The sequence below is a fragment of the Acartia tonsa genome, chromosome 10 (assembly GCF_053477335.1).
Source record: "Acartia tonsa isolate MP-2025a chromosome 10, ASM5347733v1, whole genome shotgun sequence".
Lineage (NCBI taxonomy): Eukaryota > Metazoa > Arthropoda > Copepoda > Calanoida > Acartiidae > Acartia > Acartia tonsa.
Genome location: NC_137269.1, coordinates 6,027,558 through 6,048,639, shown reverse-complemented (window position 1 = coordinate 6,048,639; position 21,082 = coordinate 6,027,558). Strand labels below are relative to the sequence as shown.

The following is a 21,082-nucleotide window of genomic DNA, read 5'->3' as shown; positions in this document are numbered from 1 at the left end:
TTGGATAGATAGCTAGTTGGATAGATAGCTAGTTGGATAGATAGCCAGTTGGTTGGAATGCTAGATGGATTGCAAAATAGATAATAGATGTAAAATATAGTAGATGGATAGATAGATAAGCAAATTAAAAACAGATATTCGATGTATATATGTAGATAGTAAAATCGAATAATACCAAGCTTATTAAAATCATAAAAAATAGATTCAGAGACGAGAAATAATAAGATATGAAGATTTTTAAATGAATTTTTTCTTAGATCTGTTGCAATCTACAGTGAACAAGACAGAAGACACATTCACAGGTAATGGATTTAATATTTCTTGGATCTTACACCAGGTTATCATCTACTCCATTAAAGTGAAACTTGTAGCAGGCTAAGATAACGCCCATTACCACTTTCCATTCCCTTCTACTGGATGAACAAGCTGACTTATAAATGACAGGGGAAATAGCGACCTAAAATGACAAAAATTTTCCCCCTGTCATAGTATCCACGTGTATTCAACATCCACTTTACAGGAATAAGACAATTGACGGTTTATAATGTAATTGATTTGTGTATCAAAAAGAATTATATGCCAACATCAAAGTGTATTGCTCAATTAGTCAACAAAAAAACAAGAAAGTATACAATAAAAAATCCTAAACAAAGATCTGCAAAATAAAATAAGAGATTTTTCTTACAAATAAACTTACTGTAGTTGTAGCAATGCTACGGTTCTAACATAGTGTCTAATCGTATTAGGAATCCCTTTTAATATGCATAATTTCAAATTAATATATTAATTGATATGTCAATGAATTAGGCTTTAGCTTTGCGGGAATGTTTGTACAAGGTTTAAAATCAGGTTTGTGGCTGCGCTATCCTTAAATTAAAGTAACAGGATGTCAATGTGTGTGTGTGTGTGTGTGTGTGTGTGTGTGTGTGTGTGTGTGTGGGTGTCTGTTTGTGTGTACCATATGATCTCACTAACTGCTGAATCCTTCGCTTGGTCTTTGGAAGGTTTATAACACTTTTTTTGGGTGGGCAATATTACCAACCTCTCATGAGAAATCGTCTCTAGAAAAAAATAATCCCCCACTCAAAATTACTTTTTTTTCCAAAACCAAAATAAAAAATTGAAGGTGTCTTTATAGGTCTCTTGGGGCGAATCCGCAAGTTTTAAAGAAACAAGTTAATAAGACTGAAAATAAAGTGCAAAAAACGTGGATAAAAATGTAATGTTATGACACAGACAAAGAAAAAAAAACATTGTTAGGAATTCCCCTAAAATGCTCAAGATTGTTTTTCTACTTAGAATTAAATTCTTTCGGGTAGATAAAACACTCACTCAATTGATCTATTTTTACAAACGCAATGTATTGAATTAACTTGCATTTTAATCAGGCCAATATTTAATTGAATGATATTACGCATCTTTTTCATTTCAATGATTAGATTTAAAAGTGTTTTTAAAAGTGCTTAGGTAACGAATTTTAAGTTTTATTTTATAATTAAAAAAGGATTTACTATTGAAACAAATTGAATCTAAAACAATGGAGGGAGAGGGGGGGGCTATTTTACTTCAGGTGTAGTTAGGTTATATTGGGTACATGTAGCCCTGCAAGGTTAGAGCACGCCTTCGTAGATTAGACACAGAGAAAAAAATCTTCTCAGTTAATTTTCAAAAATAATTGGGGTGTTCTGTGCTAGCTATGCACTTTTTAGGGAAAAATATAATAGTCAATGGGAACATAAAAATAAATATTTTCAAAGCGAAAAAATCTTTTTTTTCCGTTTACCTATTTGCTTTTCGAGCCACTTCATTATTTTTAGCTATTAAATTAATTAATAAATAATTGCAATATAAACAAGACTGTTAACTTTCAGGGTAAAAGCAGATGAAGCGTACCTGGTTGGAAAGGGGCTAGCGCCTGTTGCCGCGTATCTCAACATTCCTGATATCATCAGAGTTGCTCAGGTTTGGAGGTTTAGTAGATAGATAGATAGATAGATAGATAGCATGAATACCTAGATAGTTTGGTAGATATAGGTAGAAAGATGGTGAGTGAGGTAGATTGATTGGGTCTAGCGCCTGTTGCCGCATATCTCAACATTCCTGAAGGTTCCAGAGCTCCAGGTGGTCTCTGTACAAGAAAAAACTAAAAAAATGTTGTTTTTTAAGAGTTAGAGGTTAGCTTATGAAACAAAATATGGTCTGGAGCTCCGGAACCTGGAGGCCTTTCCAAAAAATCCTAAAACTTGGGAAAATTCACCATATAAGAATGATTTTATCTTTAATGACCTATCCTCTCAGTCCGAAGATAAAGCCTATACAACAGGTTTACGCAAATGTGTCAGAACTCTCTCTCCCCCTTGCATATTCCTTTCTCTCTATGTAAATTATGAATATGAAAATCCTAATATATTGTAACTATGTGTAGGAGCACGATGTGGATGCTATCCATCCTGGATATGGATTCCTGTCCGAGCGGTCAGACTTTGCAGAGGCCTGTGTCAAGGCGGGCATCAGGTTTATAGGACCATCAGCAGCGGTCATGGCTAGGATGGGTGATAAGGTAAAGTTATGTTTAAACAATTTCTCCCTTTAAAAAAAATTCTTTGGAGGTTGGATTTTTTGTAAAACAAGCTTTTTATAGTTAAGTTTTACAATTTATCAACATATTAACAATAACATGATTTCGATAAATTTTTTCATGTTATATCATTCGTAAGACGACTTTTATTTTCCATCAACATCACTAGGGTCAAGCGGGGCATTAACCGGTAAGGGGCATTACCGGTAATTTTTTACCCACCTTCAGAAAATGACATTTTTCTCCATGTTCTAATCGACTGACAGAAAAAAACATTAAAGCAAATTTGTTCCTTATTAAATTGCCTACAAAAAAAAGTACCTATAAAATGAAATTTTTGTGAGATGAATTTTAAGGGTACTTTTTGGGTCTTAAAGTCGGACAAAAATTTTTTTTTTTTCAAAAATTTTTTCACCTAGGTGTATAAAGATCGACCTACACAAAAATTGGTAAGACCTAGAACTGATCCGTAAAAACCTTTTGAACTAAGAATTGCCCGCTCTTTCCAAATCCGTTGAGAGCTTAAATGTAGAGTTAATATTTTTTTCAAAAATGACCAAAGTTCGCGTGGGGTATTTTTCGGTAACGTCGAAAAAAAAATTCAAATTCGATTTTTAAGATAAATTTTCAGGTTTTCTTTGGTAAAATCTAAAATTCAATATGGGCTTTTTAAGAATTAGGCCAAAAAGTGAATAGAACGTTTTTTTTATATAAAAAAAATTAAATTTTATTTTTAAAGAAAATTTTTGTGAAAAAAAATCGAAATTTCTCGACTTTTTAAAAAGATGATTTTTGACTAAGAAGGAATAGTCCGATCTTTATGAAATTTTTGTGGATAATCCCTATAACCTATACTAATTATGATTATTTATGTTTGACTGGCCGTTTGGCCGTTTTTCATCGATTTTTTATAGGTTGAAAAGACGTTACCCACAATGCCCCACAGTGGGGCATTTATCGGTAACTTCTTTGAGTCCAATTATGACAAACTTCTAAAAGTCCTAGGATAACGTCCTATTAGGACCTGATAGTCCTTTCCGTAAGCTTTCTAATGGTCTTGGTCCCATTTTAAAATATTAATATTTACCCCATTTTTTTTTCAAAAAACCAAAAAAATTACCGGTAATGCCCCGCCTCACCCTATCCGACTGAATGAACTGTTTCATTTGATCATACCTGAATTATATATATTATATATGAATGTTGAGATAACTAATAAGCATAGTCTCTCTGTCATTGAAGTAACATAATATTTGCCTCTGACAATTAATGTTTTAGGTTGCTGCCCGTCAATCAGCCATCGCTGCTGGACTTCCCATCATACCTGGAACAGACAATGCAGTCACCACTGCAGAGGAAGCTTTGGAGTTCTGCGAGGCTCATGGTGTACCTGTTATTTTCAAGGTGGATTTTAGCAGGAGGGGAGGGTCATTGGTCTGTTTATTACACTAAACCCCAAAGTTTTATAAAACGTTTTCTTATTCGTTGGCTTAACATTTTTTTGAAACTTTAATTGATTTTTTTTCCTGGTTCATTAAAATGAGTATCCAAACGTCTCATATTTTTGTGAATCATCATTGGGGATGCATATTAATTTGTCGGCTCTATTGACTTATCCCTTTAGATCCTTGATATTTTAGACTTTATTGTTTTGGAGGAAAAGGAGTTCATGAACACTCAGGAATTTTTAAGGGGGGGGGGGATTTGAGGATTTGAGCCTTGCGGGAATATAAAAACCTTTTATGTTTTCTTATTTTGATGGGATCTATAGACTCATAAGTTCTTAAAGAATACGTTCTTAAATAATTGCATATAGCAATAAATAATTCCTTCAAATCCCAAAATTGGGCATCTCAGTTGGAAGTTGTATCATCTTCATAAAGCCATCTCTCCATAGTTTGTTCCTGCAATTGTTACTAATTTATTTTTCAGGCTGCATTTGGAGGTGGAGGACGTGGAATGAGAGTGGTGACAAGAATGGAGGATGTCAAGGAACAGTTTGAACGTGCACACTCGGAGGCTCTTAAGGAAAACATATATTAATTCTTTTATTTGACAAATTCATATTTAATGCTAGCGGCTACGCCACTAGAGGCCTTTAGGCGCACTTGTGGTGTTTGGGATGGGTGGTTGTAGGGGTAATTGGGAAGGTGGTGGTTTTCTCTCCAAAAATAGTTAAAAATCTTTCCATGACCTATGTGAGGCTACATATTGTAAAGGAGAACCATTTTGGTTAAGCAGTTAGGGAGATCCTTCGATACAAACCGACAGACATTTGTTACTTTTAGGATTACAATACTATATAAAACTCAGTACCAAAAAAAAACAGAAATGCAATGCCTTTGTAACCTTTTTTTGTTGTTGATGGGTTTACTTTTTGCCCTTGGGCTCTCTACCACTCTAGATCTTCAATCTTTATGTAACCTTGCATCAAATTGTACATAATTGCTTGCTGTTATGACCGTTTTCGGATTTTTTAACCATCAAAGAATAAATGATGTTTTAAGGCATTTGGTAACGGATCCATCTTTATTGAGAAGTTTATCGAGAACCCGCGCCATATTGAAGTTCAGATCATGGGCGACAAGGCGGGAAATATTGTACACTTGTACGACAGAGATTGCTCAGTGCAAAGACGACATCAAAAGGTAATTTTCGTTGATTTTTCCCCAGATTTTTTTGTAGCTATGCTACTCTTTAATTTCAAATGTCCAACCGTTTGTTTGTCCTTCCGTCAGTAAGACACGAAGTGGAGGGAAACGTGACTTTGATTGACAAGTTTGTTAGGCTTTGTTATAAGTTATTTTTATTAATTATAAATATTTGAAAGTCTAAACAAAGGGAATTTAGTAAAGTAAAATTCAGTAAAGTCGTGAGTAAGATTCCTCTCAAATGCGCTTATTAGGTCAAATTGTTTTTAAATATTCATTTGATTTGACTTTGCGTTTGGCCAACATTAAGAACAGAGCTGGATCTTTAAATGTGTATCCGTTGCCGCAGTCGTGACCGTAGCCGTAGTCGTCGCCACTGCCAGTGCTGCTAATAAAACGTGGATATTAAAAGATTTTTATTTAAGATATTTTAATTAAATTAAATCAATTTATAATTATAATATTATAATTATTAATTAAATTTTTTTTTTAATTTTTAAATATTTAAACATTTAAAAATTTGATTTAAAGATCGCTATTAGGTTATCGCTCAGGCTATGGCTACGGCAACGGCTACGGCAACGGCTACGGCAACGGCTACGGCAACGGCTACGGCAACGGCTACACATTTAAAGATCCAGCTCAGTTAAACTTAATAAGCGTATTTGACTGGGAGCTTGGTTACAATTTTACGAAATGTTCCAAGGGTACTATTTCCTTATTAAACACTAGCGGCTATGCCCCTAGTGGCACTTTAAATGTTTGTTTTGTAGGTTCAAGTCTCTACGATACCTATCTATGTTGCGTTCAAGTCTCTGCGTAAAAATTTTTCGATTTTTTTTTATTTCTCTTGGGAGGGTGGTGGTACCCTCCCCCAAAATAGTAATAAACCTTTCCGGGACCGATAAGAAGCTACCCTGTTAAGGAGAACCAAATCGTTTCAGCGATTAGCGAAATCCTTTTGTACAAACAAACAGACAGACAAACACACATCATGTTACTTTAATAAACATTTTAGGTTGTTGAGATTGCTCCAGCATTCAACTTGGATCCTGTTGTCCGCCAGAATATGCTGGATGATGCTGTCAAGCTGTGCCAGTATGTTGGATACAGCAATGCTGGCACTGTAGAATTCCTGGTGGAACCTGGAACAGGTAAGATTATATTTATTTATAGCATCGTATTATAAACATCTTTCCGCGGATATAAAAATGTACAATTAAGATTACAACCAGTTTTTTTTAGCCCCAAGATGCCTGGATATATATATGTAAGCAAGATTTAGCTGGTGACAGGGTTGGCAATAGAATTGTAGAGTATCTGTACTACCAAGAAATCCTCTCAACTCACTATTACCTCTCTCATACCTAAATACATTTTTCAAATAAAAATGTTGCTTTCTAAAATAAGTCTTTTTTTTGTTGTAAATTCCAATGTTTTAATGCTGTGTGTACAGGCATTTTAAGAAAAAATAAGTAGTTTCTTAAGAAAAAGTAGTGATTTAGGGCCTTTTTGGAGGCGAAAATAGCATTTTTTTTTCAAGGTGGACTTTTGTTAAGGATTTTTTGTTGACTTTTATTGGTGGTTAAAACCAATCAAAACTATGTGGTTTTAACTGCCCTGGACTTTTCCTGCCAACCCTGACTGGTGAAGTGGGTTTTATTTCTGATATTGAATTTTCAATCTGAAGTTGGTACCAAAACATTTTTCTAATCCTATGGTTGTAAAAACAGCTGTTTTTTTATGTTATTGTAGTAAAATAAGATATTATTATTCAGTATACAATTTTAAAATATTAGTTTTGTATTTTTCGCCCGTTGTATGACGACATTTAGGAAACCAATCCCTCCCTATACTTGTAAGGAATAACATCTTATAGCTATTTTTTCTATTAATATATACATTAAACAAGGATGAAAACATCTATAGATGCAAAGCTCTAACATAAGAATTAAGGACAGGCTAGCAATAACTTTTGTAGAGTATCAGATCTTCATAAGAAGAACATTAATTTTTAAGTCTTAACAAAATCTTCATGCAATTTTGATTTGGAATGGACCGTTATAACATATATATTATATAAACTAACAAAAACAGCTATCCATAACGGACGGACGTACAAACGGACCAAGCCTGATTATAGAAAAGCCTCGCCTTATTTAATTACTTATATTTAGGTCGTCATTACTTCATGGAAGTAAATGCCAGGTTGCAAGTCGAGCATACAGTTACAGAAGAAGTTACAGGTTAACTTGTTTTCCACAATTTTTGACGCGTAATATCTCTATAACTCATTCCATTGACTAAATTAACTTAGTTTTAATGGGTTTTATCTTTCTTTGTATTAAATAATTTAATTATGCTGTTTCCCTCATTTACTTTTTTAGATGCTTATTTTAGGTTAAATTTGGTTAATTTGGTTAAATGGTTAAAAAAAGGGTTAATAAATGGTTCTCCTTTACAGGGTATCTTCTCAAGTCCTGGGAATGTTTAAAGTATTTTGGGGGCAGAGTAACACCACCGTCCCAATACAAATCGTAAGAAATACAAAAAAAATAAAGGGGAAGTGAGTGGTAATTTATAGTTAGGAATGAAAACACTAATAAAAATGTTCAGGTGTTGATTTGGTGCAGACTCAAATCAGGGTGGCTGAAGGAAATACACTTGCCAGCATGGGGCTAACACAGGTATAGAAACACAAAGTTTAAGGGATAGTTGCATGAAGTGCGGTTCAGAAAACTGATTTCAAGTAAAAGTTACAATTATACCATCAAACGTATATAATTTTTTATTACAACAATTATCAAACAACTAGACATTACTGAATTAGTCGTCATTCTATTTTTGTAAAGAAAAAGCTAGCTAAATAAATTTTAAAATCTTTATATTTTTAAAACTACATGACAGAAAATTGATATTATTTCATAAAAATAGTTTAAACCATTCAACAGGAAAAAAATATGCAGTTCACCAAATTCAAGTTTAAATGCATTTCGTGCAACTACCCCTTTGATCCAGTAAATTTAAGTAGTATTAGAAAAAAACATATTATTTGACGCTCTAAAATGGATATAGAACACACAGATATTGTGAGATGTTCGGATATCCTGATAAAATGTTTCTCCAAGATGTCTAGTATAACTATATTCCCCATCCCCCCCACTTATGACTTTACCTCATTCCTACAATGACCAATATACATCGATTTTTGTTGCATATCAGAGTTTTAGTATAGAAATAACACTTGGTATCTTATATTTATATTGTATTGATAAATGTAAAGTAACACATTATCTCAGGATCTAAAATAAAGTAAAAATATTTTAGGACAATATCCAAACTCATGGAGCAGCTATCCAAAGCAGAGTAACCACAGAGGATCCTGCTAAGGGCTTCCAGCCAGATTCAGGTAAGTTGACTATGAAATATTATCAGTTGAGGCAACCCGGCACCGCCCCCCCCCCCACCCTATAAATTCTTTTCTGTAAATGATAAAAATAAAATGGTCCAACCTATTTAAAATCTTTTAAAACATTTTGTTCCTCAGATATTTACTATAAATGCAATAGTTATCAAAAATCACGAAACCTTTACGTGTTTCTCATCTGTCGTTGGGGGTGGGGGGGGGGGGGGGCACACATAGTAAAATTGACGACCTCTCCATTTGCCCCCGAAATAATATTTTAGATTTACTTTGTTTATTGCCTATACCTTATTACGGTTCCACGACAAACGTAGGAGTGGAAAAACATCGGAGTGGACAAACGCAGGAGTCCCAAACGTCGGAGTGGGACAAACGCAGGAGTGGGACAAACGCAGGAGTGGGACAAACGTCGGAGTGGACAAACGCAGGAGTCCCAAACGTCGGAGTGGGACAAACGCAGGAGTGGGACAAACGTCGGAGTGGACAAACGCAGGATTTTTGGAACAAACGTCGGAGTGGACAAACGCAGAAACTCCCAAAATATTTTTTTCAATTTTGAATTTTTCTTTTATTTTTGATTTTTTTTTCAATTTTGAATTTTTCTTTTATTTCGGATTTTTTCCTTCAATTTTGAATTTTTTTATTCAACCCCCCCCCCCCCCCCCTTTATTCGGTCCCCTTATTTTTCTTAGTTAGGTTAGGTTATAGGCCAGGGGGCCGAGCGCTGCGGCTAGGCAGGCTAGGGGGCCCAGCGCAGCGGCCAAAACCATTATTTTGTAGACAGGGGTATAAACAAATTTTAGCGGACACTCCTGCGTTTTACTTAAGCAATGTCCTTTCCGACGTTTGTCCACTCCGACGTTTTTCCCACTCCTATGTTTGTCCTATCCGACGTTTGGGACTCCTGCGTTTGGGACTCTTGCGTTTGTCCACTCCGACGTTTGGGACTCCTACGTTTGGGGTAGGACCCTTATTACTTCATCAAATGCATTTATTCTTGAATAAAAGCAACAAAATGTCTGGTATTTCTTCTGCCTGTTTGTACTGAAGGATCTTGCTAACCGCTGAACCAATATAGATCTCCTATACAGTGAGCTTATTATAGGTCCATGGAATGTTGATAACTATTTTGTGGGAGGGTACAACCACCCTTCGAAGAGAAATCGTCCCAAGAAAAAAAATGACTCTCCAAAAACGCCTAACCACCCCACCACAATTTTTTTTTTCTTGTTTTTTTAAAACTGAAATGAAATATGGGAGTTCGACTTCCCCCAATCCCCACCATTAGTACCCCTAGAGTCATAGTCGCTAGTGTTTCTTAAAATAAGAACAATGTTTTTAGAAATGATAATAATAATTAACATTTCTAGGAAGAATTGAAGTGTACAGATCAGGAACTGGAATGGGTATTAGGTATTAATTTTTTTTATTTTTAAAGTTTTCTTTATGCATTTCAATTAGCACCAGGGAGGGGACATTGTACTGTAAATTACACAGGTACCCAAAGTTTAATAACCACGTTAAATCCTTTATTGAATTTTCATTTGTTGGTTCTAAACTTATAAACCCATAACTTAAATATAAGTAATGGTTTGTTTTGTTTATCTTCACTGGGAATGTAATTTATTATTCCTTTATATTCCTATTAAAAACTGAATATAACCAACTATACATAATAAAAAATAAAATTAAGGTTAGGTTTAATTAGTTATCTTCTACATTACTACTTAGGTTAGAACTTTATGATGCTTTATTTTTGGCTTAGATAGATACTTAAATGCATTTTGTTGGTACAATTAGGTTCTGTTGTAATTCATATAATTTTGATTTTCCTCTTGTGCAGTTTGAACAAGTAGGAATGTCTTTGAAATAATATTGAACATTATAGTGGAATTTAGAAGTTTATTTGTATATACTTTATACTTGTAATAGGTATTTAGTAAAAAAGAGAAATTTGAATTATATATTCTTTTTTTTATTGCAAAGAATGAGCAAGCCGTTGATTTATATGGCTTATTTTGTCAGTAACTTTTGGCATTGTACCTGTCCTATACATCCCAGAGACAATCAGCCATTTAAATGCAATATTTCATACATGAAAGTTAAAACTTTATAAGGTGATAAGTGTTTATGTATAGGCAATGGATAAAGCATATTGTGAGATATTCGAATACCCTATTAAAATATAACTCCCAGCTGGCTAATATAACAATGATACCCAACTACCCTCCAACTTAAGATTTTGCCCCATTCTCTCCTCTGAACATGGAGGAACATATTGATCAATATCTAAGGACTATATTAGCAATCTAAATTGACGACAAAAATTCCCGTGTCACAATATCCCCGTATTCTTTATCTATTTTATAGGCAAATCCATTTTCTAAAATCTTTGTCTAAATGTTAAGTCCCTTATTTTTACCGTCTTTAGTATGACATGCTAGGATGGAACTTTCTCCCAGAGTAGTAAATCTTAAAGATATTAAATAAGCATTGTAATTTTTTAAAGGTTGGATGGTATCGCCTTCACTGGAGCTGAAATCACCCCCGATTATGACTCTTTGCTGGGTAATTTTATTTTCAGTATGGCTTCGAAACAGATTAATATCCACTAAATTATAACCGGTTCTCAGACATACTAAAAAATCCTGTATAGACTCGTATTACAGTTTTCCATGAACATTAAAATAAAAATAATGAAATTAATACCAGTTTTGTTACCCGGGCCTGGTTTAAATCTTATCATTTTTCATTATAATATCCGCTGAAAGGGCAAGATTATTTAGTAAAAGTAGCAATCCAACAAATTACATTTGAACTCAATCTAGGGATCCTAGTATTTTTACTAAATATACGATGACCTTATGCATCTTTTTCTAAAATATTATATATATAATATTTTATTATCATGAATATGTCCAGAGACAAGGTAACAGGAATCTGAAAAATTTCCCCACAACCTACTTCCTTCTCCCCCCACCTTACTTCTTACCCATTTCCCCCTAGTTACAAAACATTACAAGTTTTACGCTATAAAAATATCCAAATTTAAAGCAATTTCTAATGAAATTAATTTGCTGAATTTATCAAATTCTACACATACACAAGAAGGATCTTTAATCTTAGTAACATAACTCATTGAATGCACAATGTAAAATTATTACTGTTCAAATTAACTTATTTTTTTCTTATTACCAAAGAATATTTTAACAGGTCTTAATATTTCTGCTACTTATGTTTTGTTGTTTATTTTTTAGTGAAAATTATTGCGAAGGGAATGACATTCCAGGATGCTGCCTCCAAAATGAGGAGAGCCCTCACCGAATTCAGGTAGTCTTCTGCCCACTTACAAGCCTCTAGGGGCACTTGAGTTAAGTCTTTTTTTAAAAATTGAATAAAGATTGCAACAGCTAGGTAAATTGTTGAAGTTTTTATCTGTTTTTTTTTATTTAAATTATTTAGCTTAAACTTTAAAAAATTAATTAAATGGGGTATTCATATGAATATCATTCTCATTTAAACAGAAACTCATTTTTATGCTAAAATGTGGTTTAATTTTGGTTTTTAAATTTCATTTATTTCCCTGGTATCGTTTTTCTTTCTTTTAGTAAGGGGGGGGGGGAAGTTTGTACACTTATAGGAAATGAAATTCAGTACCAAAGTTTGGGAGGGTACTGTGGGCTTGTTTTTAAAGTTATCAACCTAATTCTTTTTGTAGGCTCTCTTATATGACTGGATATACACGTATTTCTTTGAAAATTGAATTTTGGCACTTTCCTTCTAGGGGCTTGTGGAGCAATAGACCCCCCAAAACACTAAAAATATGAGTTCTGAACTTATTTTTAAAGATATCAACCTGATTTTTTTTATAATACTTTTTTAACATAACCAAATCAACGAACCATTACAGATTTCATTTTGGGACTTTCCTTCTAGGGCCTAGTGGAGCAATAGACCCCCCAAAACACTAAAAATATGAGTTCTGACCTTATTTTTAAAGATATCAACCTGATTTTTTTTAATAATACTTTTTTAACATAACCGAATCAACGAACCATTACAGATTTCATTTTGGGACTTTCCTTCTAGGGCCTTGTGGGGCAAAAGACCCCAAAAAACACTAAAAATATGAGTTCTGACCTTATTTTTAAAGATATCTACCTGATTTTTTAAAAATAATACTTTTTCAACATAACCGATTGAAGAAACCATTACGGATTTCATTTTGGGACTTTCCTTCTAGGGGCTTGTGGAGCAATAGACCCCCCAAAACACTAAAAATATGAGTTCTGACCTTATTTTTAAAGATATCAACCTGATTTTTTTTATAATACTTTTTTAACATAACCGAATCAACGAACCATTACAGATTTCATTTTGGGACTTTCCTTCTAGGGGCTTGTGGAGCAATAGACCCCCCAAAACACTAAAAATATGAGTTCTTACCTTATTTTTAAAGATATCAACCTGATTTTTTTATAATACTTTTTTAACATAACCGAATCAATGAACCATTACAGATTTCATTTTGGGACTTTCCTTCTAGAGCTAGTGGAGCAAAAGACTCCAAAAAAACACTAAAAGAAAATTGAAGAAACCATTAAGGATTTCATTTTGGTACTTTCCTTCTAGGGGCTTGTGGAGCAAGACCCCCAAAATCTACGTACTATTACAGATTTCATTTTAGGACTCTCTTTCTAGGGGCTTGTGGAGCAAAAGACCCCAACACTAAAAATATGAGTTCTGAGCTTATTTTTAAATATATCAAACTGTTTTTTTAAAAATAATACTTTTTTAACATAACCGAACTAAGAAACCATTACGGATTTCATTTTGGGACTTTCCTTCTAGGGGCTAGTGGAGCAAAGATCCCAAAAACACTAAAAATATGAGTTCTGAGCTTATTTTTAAAGATATTAACCCGATTTTTTTATAATACTTTTTTAACATAACCAAATCTACGAAACAATACAGATTTCATTTTGGGACTTTCCTTTTAGAGCTAGTGGAGCAAAAGACTCCAAAAAAACACTAAAAATATGAGTTCTGAGCTTATTTCTAAAGATGTCAACCTGATTTTTTAAAGAAAACTTTTTTAACAACTGACTTAATGAACCATTACAGATTTCATTTTGGGACTTTACTTCTTGGGACTAGTGGAGCAAAAGACCCCCCAAAACACTAAACATATGAGTTCTGACCTTATTTTTAAAGATATCAACCTGATTTTTAAAAAAAACTTTTTTAACACTGAACTTGGTAACTTTTACAGATTTAATTTTGGGACTTTCCTTCTAGAAGCTAGTGAAGCAAAACACTAAAAATATTTTTTTAATGTGAAATTTTTTCACATAAATGAACTATGTAATCATTACAGATTTTGATTTCCTTCTAGGGTCCAATGAAAATGCGCTTAAATCAATTCACAGTCATATTCAAATATTATGTAGTATTCTTAAAAAAAATTACATTAAGACAACTAGATTAAGGTTTCATAATACTTGGTATAGAAATACTGTACAAAGACTAAAAATGATGATGTATCCTAACAAATTTTTAAAAATTTAAAAAAGTCAAAAACTATCTACATAATTGAAAAAAATTAAGTATTCAGTGTAAAAAAAGAAAACTATTAGTTATTGATTGGTTTTTCAATTGCAACAAATACAGCATGGCTTTTGCCCCACTAGCTTCTAGAAGGAAAGTCCCAAATGAAATCTGTAAAAGTTACCAAGTTCGGTTATGTTAAAAAAGTGTTAAAAAAATCAGGTTGATATCTTTAAAAATAAGGTCAGAACTCATATTTTTAGTGTTTTAGGGGTCTTTTGCTCCACTACACCCTAGAAGGAAAGTCCGGTTATGTTGAAAAAGTATTATTTTTAAAAAATCAGGTAGATATCTTTAAAAATAAGGTCAGAACTCATATTTTTAGTGTTTTTTGGGGTCTTTTGCCCCACAAGGCCCTAGAAGGAAAGTCCCAAAATGAAATTTGTAATGGTTCGTTGATTCGGTTATGTTAAAAAAGTATTATAAAAAAATCAGGTTGATATCTTTAAAAATAAGGTCAGAACTCATATTTTTAGTGTTTTTGGGGGTCTTTTGCTCCACAAGCCCTAGAAGGAAAGTCCCAAAATGAAATCTGTAATGGTTTGTTGATTTGGTTATGTTAAAAAAGTATTATAAAAAAAATCAGGTTGATATCCTTTAAAATAAGGTCAGAACTCATATTTTTAGTGTTTTGGGGGGTCTATTGCTCCACAAGCCCCTACAAGGAAAGTCCCAAAATGAAATCTGTAATGGTTCGTTGATTCGGTTATGTTAAAAAAGTATTATCAAAAAAAAAATCAGGTTGATATCTTTAAAAATAAGGTCAGAACTCATATTTTTAGTGTTTTGGGGGGTCTATTGCTCCACAAGCCCCTATAAGGAAAGTCCCAAAATGAAATCTGTAATGGTTCGTTGATTCGGTTATGTTAAAAAAGTATTATAAAAAAATCAGGTTGATATCTTTAAAAATAAGGTCAGAACTCATATTTTTAGTGTTTTGAGGGGTCTATTGCTCCACAAGCCCCTAGAAGGAAAGTCCCAAAATGAAATCTGTAATGGTTCGTTGATTCGGTTATGTTAAAAAAAGTATTATAAAAAAAATCAGGTTGATATCTTTAAAAATAAGTTCAGAACTCATATTTTTAGTGTTTTGGGGGGTCTATTGCTCCACAAGCCCCTAGAAGGAAAGTGCCAAAATTCAATTTTCAAAGAAATACGTGTATATCCAGTCATATAAGAGAGCCTACAAAAAGAATTAGGTTGATAACTTTAAAAACAAGCCCACAGTACCCTCCCAAACTTTGGTACTGAATTTCATTTCCTATAAGTGTACAAACTTCCCCCCCCCTTAATAAAAATTCTAAAATCTTCCAAAAAAAATTAAAAATCTTCTAAATATGATACCAGGGATATAAATGATCATACCGGGGAAATAAATGAATATTTACATCCACTATTTAAACTGTTTTTAACCTATTTTTGAATGGGGGGTCAAACATATACTAGGACACCTATAGAATCAGACTGCAGAGCCCAAATTTGAATTAAGTCCCCTATAAACTTTTTTTGGGGGATTCAAAAATTAATTTTTAGTGTTGCTGTAATCATTTTGACCGAAGCAAAAGCTCTTTTTTTACTTCGGGTAATATTGTGGCTTACAGAACATCTTTATATAATTCACTTTATATTGATACAATAAAAAAACATTACTCTATTCATTGGAAATAATTTTTTTTCCAAAACAATTAATTTCATTGAAAAATCTAACATTTACAATAAAACAAATAATTCTGAAATCTAACCAATAAGAAGTCTTGTTTTATATAATTCTTTACAATTCAAAAAAAGAGTGTTTTCACAAAGTGACTTATTTCCAATGTAGTTAAATATTTTTTATTTAATTAAAATGAAAAGAATGAAAACCATACACATAAAAGATACATACTTTTAAAATTATATTAAAAGATGAGTTTGAATAATCTTATTTTATAACACATTTGTATATGTGACAAAAATAAATTTGTTGTATTGCATAAACATTTGTTGTCATTTAACCCTTTACAGCCTTTTTTATGTTTTTAAAATAAGTGAGAGAACACAAACATGTTAATGTTAATTCGTTGATATATTACAAAGCATTAACTTTTTAGTGAATTTTTATAGTAAAATCATAAGGCCTAATTTTACTCTATACCAGAATACAATATTTATGAAGCAAAACACTCTAAAAGCTACGAACTTTACCCAAATAAAAAAAGACCTTTTGCTTCGGTCAAAATGATCACGGCAACAGTAAAAATTAATATTTAAATCCCCCAAAAAAGTTTATTGGGGACTTAATTCAAATTTAGGCTCTGCAGTCTCATTTTACTGGAGTCATAGTATATTTTTTATATACGTTTTAAAAATAGGTTAAAAACAGTTTAAGGGGTCGTTTATATGGGAATGATCATTGTCCCAGTAATATTACCCTGTTTTATCAGAATAGTAAAGGATACTAACGATTAAATCATTCTACAGCCCTTTATTCTCCCAAATGAGTACCATATATTAAAGGCAAAAACATAGACATATGATTAATACTGCAATCTTTGTTTTTTCTTAATCCCTTGATTCAGATGTTAATTGATGTATTTTAGACCTAAAATAGCATTTGATATGTTGGATTTTCGGTTTGCTAATACTAACCTCAGAAAATGTTTTTGATTAGCCATTTTTATCTTTTTTTTTTGATGAATGCCATATTCTTTTAATTTTAGAGTACGTGGAGTGAAGACCAACATTCCATTTATCCAGAATGTTTTGAGCCATCCACAGTTTCTCAATGAAACTGTCTCTACAAGGTATCATAGTAATTTAAAACTTATTATTCTATATTCTATTTTTAGGGCAAATTCATCAGTATATACCTACCTACATAGGAATAAACTTTTAAAAACATATTTTTGGTTTAATTTATGCTAAATCATAGCAATAACCATTTTAAAATTTCTAGTAGCAACAGCTACTGGCTAGAACCGTTTGATAACATTTTGGAGCGGCAAAGAGTATTATGTGGAGATAGGTTTCGTGACTTATTTGCCCTTAAGATAGCCAAAAAATTGCAAAACGGCTGATCCGCCAGCTTTTAGCCGTTACTTTTACAACTTTTGTTCGATTTAGGGAAAATAGACCTACCAAGGATTACTCATGCAAAATTCGAATTCTAAGTGCCATTTACTCATTGATTACGAGATGTTTGCATTAACCCCCCCTACCCCCTTGTAGCCTAAATTCTTCATAATTCTTTTAAATCTAATGATCCATCAATAATATATTTTACTTGGAAAACTTAATTTTAAACCTAATTTAAGCCAAAATACAAATATTTTTTTATAAGCATTTAAAAGTATTCTATATATTTAATTTTATGCTAAATTTCATATTATTTTCTACAGATTTATTGATGAGAATCCTCAGTTGTTTGACTTCAAGCCCAGCCAGAACAGGTAAAACTTTTGGCTTAATTAAGATAATCGAAACACAGGCCTCATGGCCATAGGGGCATGTATGTATTGAGGATTTAATTCAACTCCTCATTTTTTAATTATTTCAAAAAGAAAAGGTATTTTTTTTTGGGGGGGGGGGGGGGTGTGCGGTGGTAGCTAAAAACCTTCTTAGGACCTAAGAGATGCTACTCTGTAAAGGAGAAACCTATCGGTTCACTAGTTTACGAGATCCTTCAGTATACACATAGATCCTGTACTTTTATATTAGAATTCGCTAAACTAAAAGAATTTGAAGTTAAAAAATTGTATTTTACAATTTGAACAAGAATTGATGTGCTTAAATAAATGAGACAGTTATTTTTATTGTCTTTTCAAGCTCTTTTTAAGTTTTTACACCGGTTGCAATCATGTTTGAAATACATTTTGTTGTATTAGTCTAAAACTGGGGCTCCTAAAGATGGGGTTCTCTGTCATATTTCCAGTTTTAATACAGTTCGTACTATTGAGTTTGAATTAATATTCAGTTAGTGTTGTATAAGATATCTTTTGGTTTGTCTTTTATTCGTTATACATGCTATAAATGCACTTTTAGAGACAAGGCTATTAGAGTATATTAGTGCATATGGCAGTTTCTGCATTTTTTCTGAATTTTAACTTTTTGATATTCATGGGTTAATGGATCGGCCAGATAGTGATTCTATAATTTTCCCTACTTTTTTTTTGAGAAAAGCGATTTAATCTCTTTTTTTTTATCTCGTAACATCCTTTTACCTCAATTTTTTGTTGAAAACCATCCATTTCTTACTAATACACAAAATATTATACCCTCCTCACCTAATGGATAAAAGAACTGATCAATAAATAAGGTCTATATTAGCAACCCAACTTGATGACTCATTTCCCACTGTCAATATATCCACGTATTTTACATCCATTGTTGCAGAGCTGGTAAGCTGTTGAAGTACCTGGGTAACGTGATTGTGAACGGCCCCACCACCCCCCTGGTTACTGATATCCCCTGCGCCAAGATCAGTGTCAACCCACCTCAGGTTTTTATCTAGACCTTTTGTGATAAAGTCGTCTGGGTGTGTAATAATTTTATTTGTCTACCTTCTTATGGCTTTATTGGTAACTAGCGGCTTCCCCACCTAGAAGCCTTAGTTTTAAAGAAAAGGTAAAAATAAATTTTGGTCATTTTTTTCTTGGAGTTTCGCTTAGAAGGGTTAAAGTACACTCCCCCAATATAGTTATAAACCTTTACAGGACCTATTAGAAGCTACACTGTGAAGGAGAACCATATCGGTCCAGCGGTAAGCGAGAACCTTCGGTACAGAGACAGACACACATTATTTTTATACCGTATTATTGAGTATAATTTTTATTTGTTTAAAAGGGAGGGGGCGAAAGTGACACTTTTTGAAACCAAAACTAAAAGGAACTCAACTAAAAAAAAGAGTTACAGGTCTGACATTTTGCATGGCAGTTGCTTTTTAGGGGTACAATATGGAACTGTAAAGAAACGGCGTCGCAACCACCGAAAACCGCCGAGAAAAGGCCAAAAAAAAAATCGGCGGGAAACGGCGGTTTTTGCGGTTGCGCCGCCGTTTCTTCGCAGTTCCATATTTACCCCTATAAAGCAACTGCCATGCAAAATCTCAGACCTGTAACTCTTTTTTTAGTTAAGTTCCTTTGTTTACTTTTAGTTTTGGTTTTAAAAAGTATCACTTTCGCCTCCCCCCTTTTGTTAAAAATGATGGAATAAATCCATTTGCCTGTTCATTTAGGTTTTAGTGTTTTTTTTTAAGAAACAACGAAAATTTGTAGAACGACTAAATGTATTTGAATATAAAATTTCTCATTATCTTCATACTTTAATTTAGACCCCCATAACCCGACCACCTTTTGGACTGAAGGATGTTTTGAAAGCTGAAGGACCTGAAGGATTTGCCAAGGCCGTCAGGAACAAAGAAAAACTTAATTTCTATTTAAAATCAATTCCAGTTTGGCTTCTGAACCGATTAATATCCGCAGCTATACTGAAAAATCATGTATAGCATCGAATTAAAGACTATTTTCCACGAAAATTAAAATAAAAATCATAAAAATAATGCCAATTATGTTGGCCGTAGTTAAAAAATATTTTTACTTAAACATTTCTGACAATCAAAAATAAAAATTTTCGATCTAATTCTTAATATTTTGTGACAAAATTATATGGCTCATTAGTTTACCTTTAGAGGAATCAGCCTTGCCATAACATAAGCTTAAAACATCGTTACCAAATACCAAGTCTACATTTTTATTATCTTTTTATTTAGAAATTTTAAAAACTTAATTTTGTTCAGTTTATTTAATCTTTTAATCTAATTTTCTTGAATTTGCGCAGAAAGAACAACAAGGCTATGATAACAGATACTACCTTCAGGTAAGCTATGCACATCATTTATACTTGTTTCATATCAATTAATAATATTCATTTAATCATGTGATGTATTTTACAGAATGGCTTCCCAACTGATTAAAATCCGCTGGATTGCAACCGGTTGTAAGCCATACTTAAAAATCATGTATCGTATCTTACTATAGCCAGTTTTCTATTAATATTAATATAAATATCAAAATATTAATATCAATATTGTTAGCATGGAGGAGGGGGGGGGGGGATTCATTTTTAAACTATTTCTCAAAGAAGGGTGGTGAGGTGCACTCCCCCAAAATGGTTTAAAACCTTCCTACAACCTATAAGAAGTTACTTTGTAAAGGAGAAAAAATTCGGTTAAGCAGGTAGTAAGATCCTTACAAACAGACAGACAGACACTAAGATATACTGTTACTTTAGTATATACTAGCGGCTTCGCTCCTAGCCTCTAGGGGCTTTGCCCCAAGAGGTTTGATCAAACCAATTTTTCGTAATTTAGAATTTAAAAAATAAACATATTTAATTTTTTGGGAGGTTGGGGGTGTCCCACCCCTTAAGAAAATAGTTATAAACCTTCCCGGGACCTATGAGAAGGAGAACCCGATCGGTTCTGCGGTTAGCGAGATCCTTCGCTACAAACAAACAAACAGACAAACAAACAGACAAACACACAGACAAACAAACAGACAGACATCGTTCTACTTTGTATTATATATACTGTTATTATTTCAGAGATGCCCACCAGTCTTTGTTGGCCACCCGTATGAGAACCCACGACCTACTCAAGATCTCCCCATTTGTCGCCCATAACTTTTCTCAGCTCTACTCCTTGGAGAACTGGGGTGGTGCAACTTTTGATGTTTCAATGAGGTAAGTTACTGGGCGATTTCGCTCAAAGTAACTTGGTGAACACTGAAACCCCCCTTATTTTGTTGACATTAATTGAAAATAAGAAGGGGGGGGGGGAGTAGCTTT

The 21,082-nt window shown here is 33.1% G+C and overlaps 1 protein-coding gene across 1 annotated transcript in view; it reads left to right on the top strand.

Annotated features, from left to right (window-relative positions):
* PCB (Pyruvate carboxylase) overlaps positions 1–21,082 on the top strand; it is a 44,684-nt gene that overhangs the window by 1,865 nt on the left and 21,737 nt on the right. Inside the window, exons 4-22 of the mRNA XM_080174897.1 lie at positions 258–302; positions 1,872–1,962; positions 2,426–2,560; positions 3,857–3,982; positions 4,511–4,607; positions 5,087–5,226; positions 6,248–6,383; positions 7,407–7,475; positions 7,846–7,916; positions 8,557–8,638; positions 10,024–10,066; positions 11,163–11,221; positions 11,911–11,983; positions 16,960–17,043; positions 17,638–17,688; positions 18,632–18,737; positions 19,569–19,648; positions 20,075–20,113; positions 20,840–20,977. Of these exons, the coding sequence (XP_080031023.1) occupies positions 258–302; positions 1,872–1,962; positions 2,426–2,560; positions 3,857–3,982; positions 4,511–4,607; positions 5,087–5,226; positions 6,248–6,383; positions 7,407–7,475; positions 7,846–7,916; positions 8,557–8,638; positions 10,024–10,066; positions 11,163–11,221; positions 11,911–11,983; positions 16,960–17,043; positions 17,638–17,688; positions 18,632–18,737; positions 19,569–19,648; positions 20,075–20,113; positions 20,840–20,977 (1,665 nt within the window). The remainder of the gene's footprint in view (positions 1–257; positions 303–1,871; positions 1,963–2,425; positions 2,561–3,856; positions 3,983–4,510; positions 4,608–5,086; positions 5,227–6,247; positions 6,384–7,406; positions 7,476–7,845; positions 7,917–8,556; positions 8,639–10,023; positions 10,067–11,162; positions 11,222–11,910; positions 11,984–16,959; positions 17,044–17,637; positions 17,689–18,631; positions 18,738–19,568; positions 19,649–20,074; positions 20,114–20,839; positions 20,978–21,082) is intronic.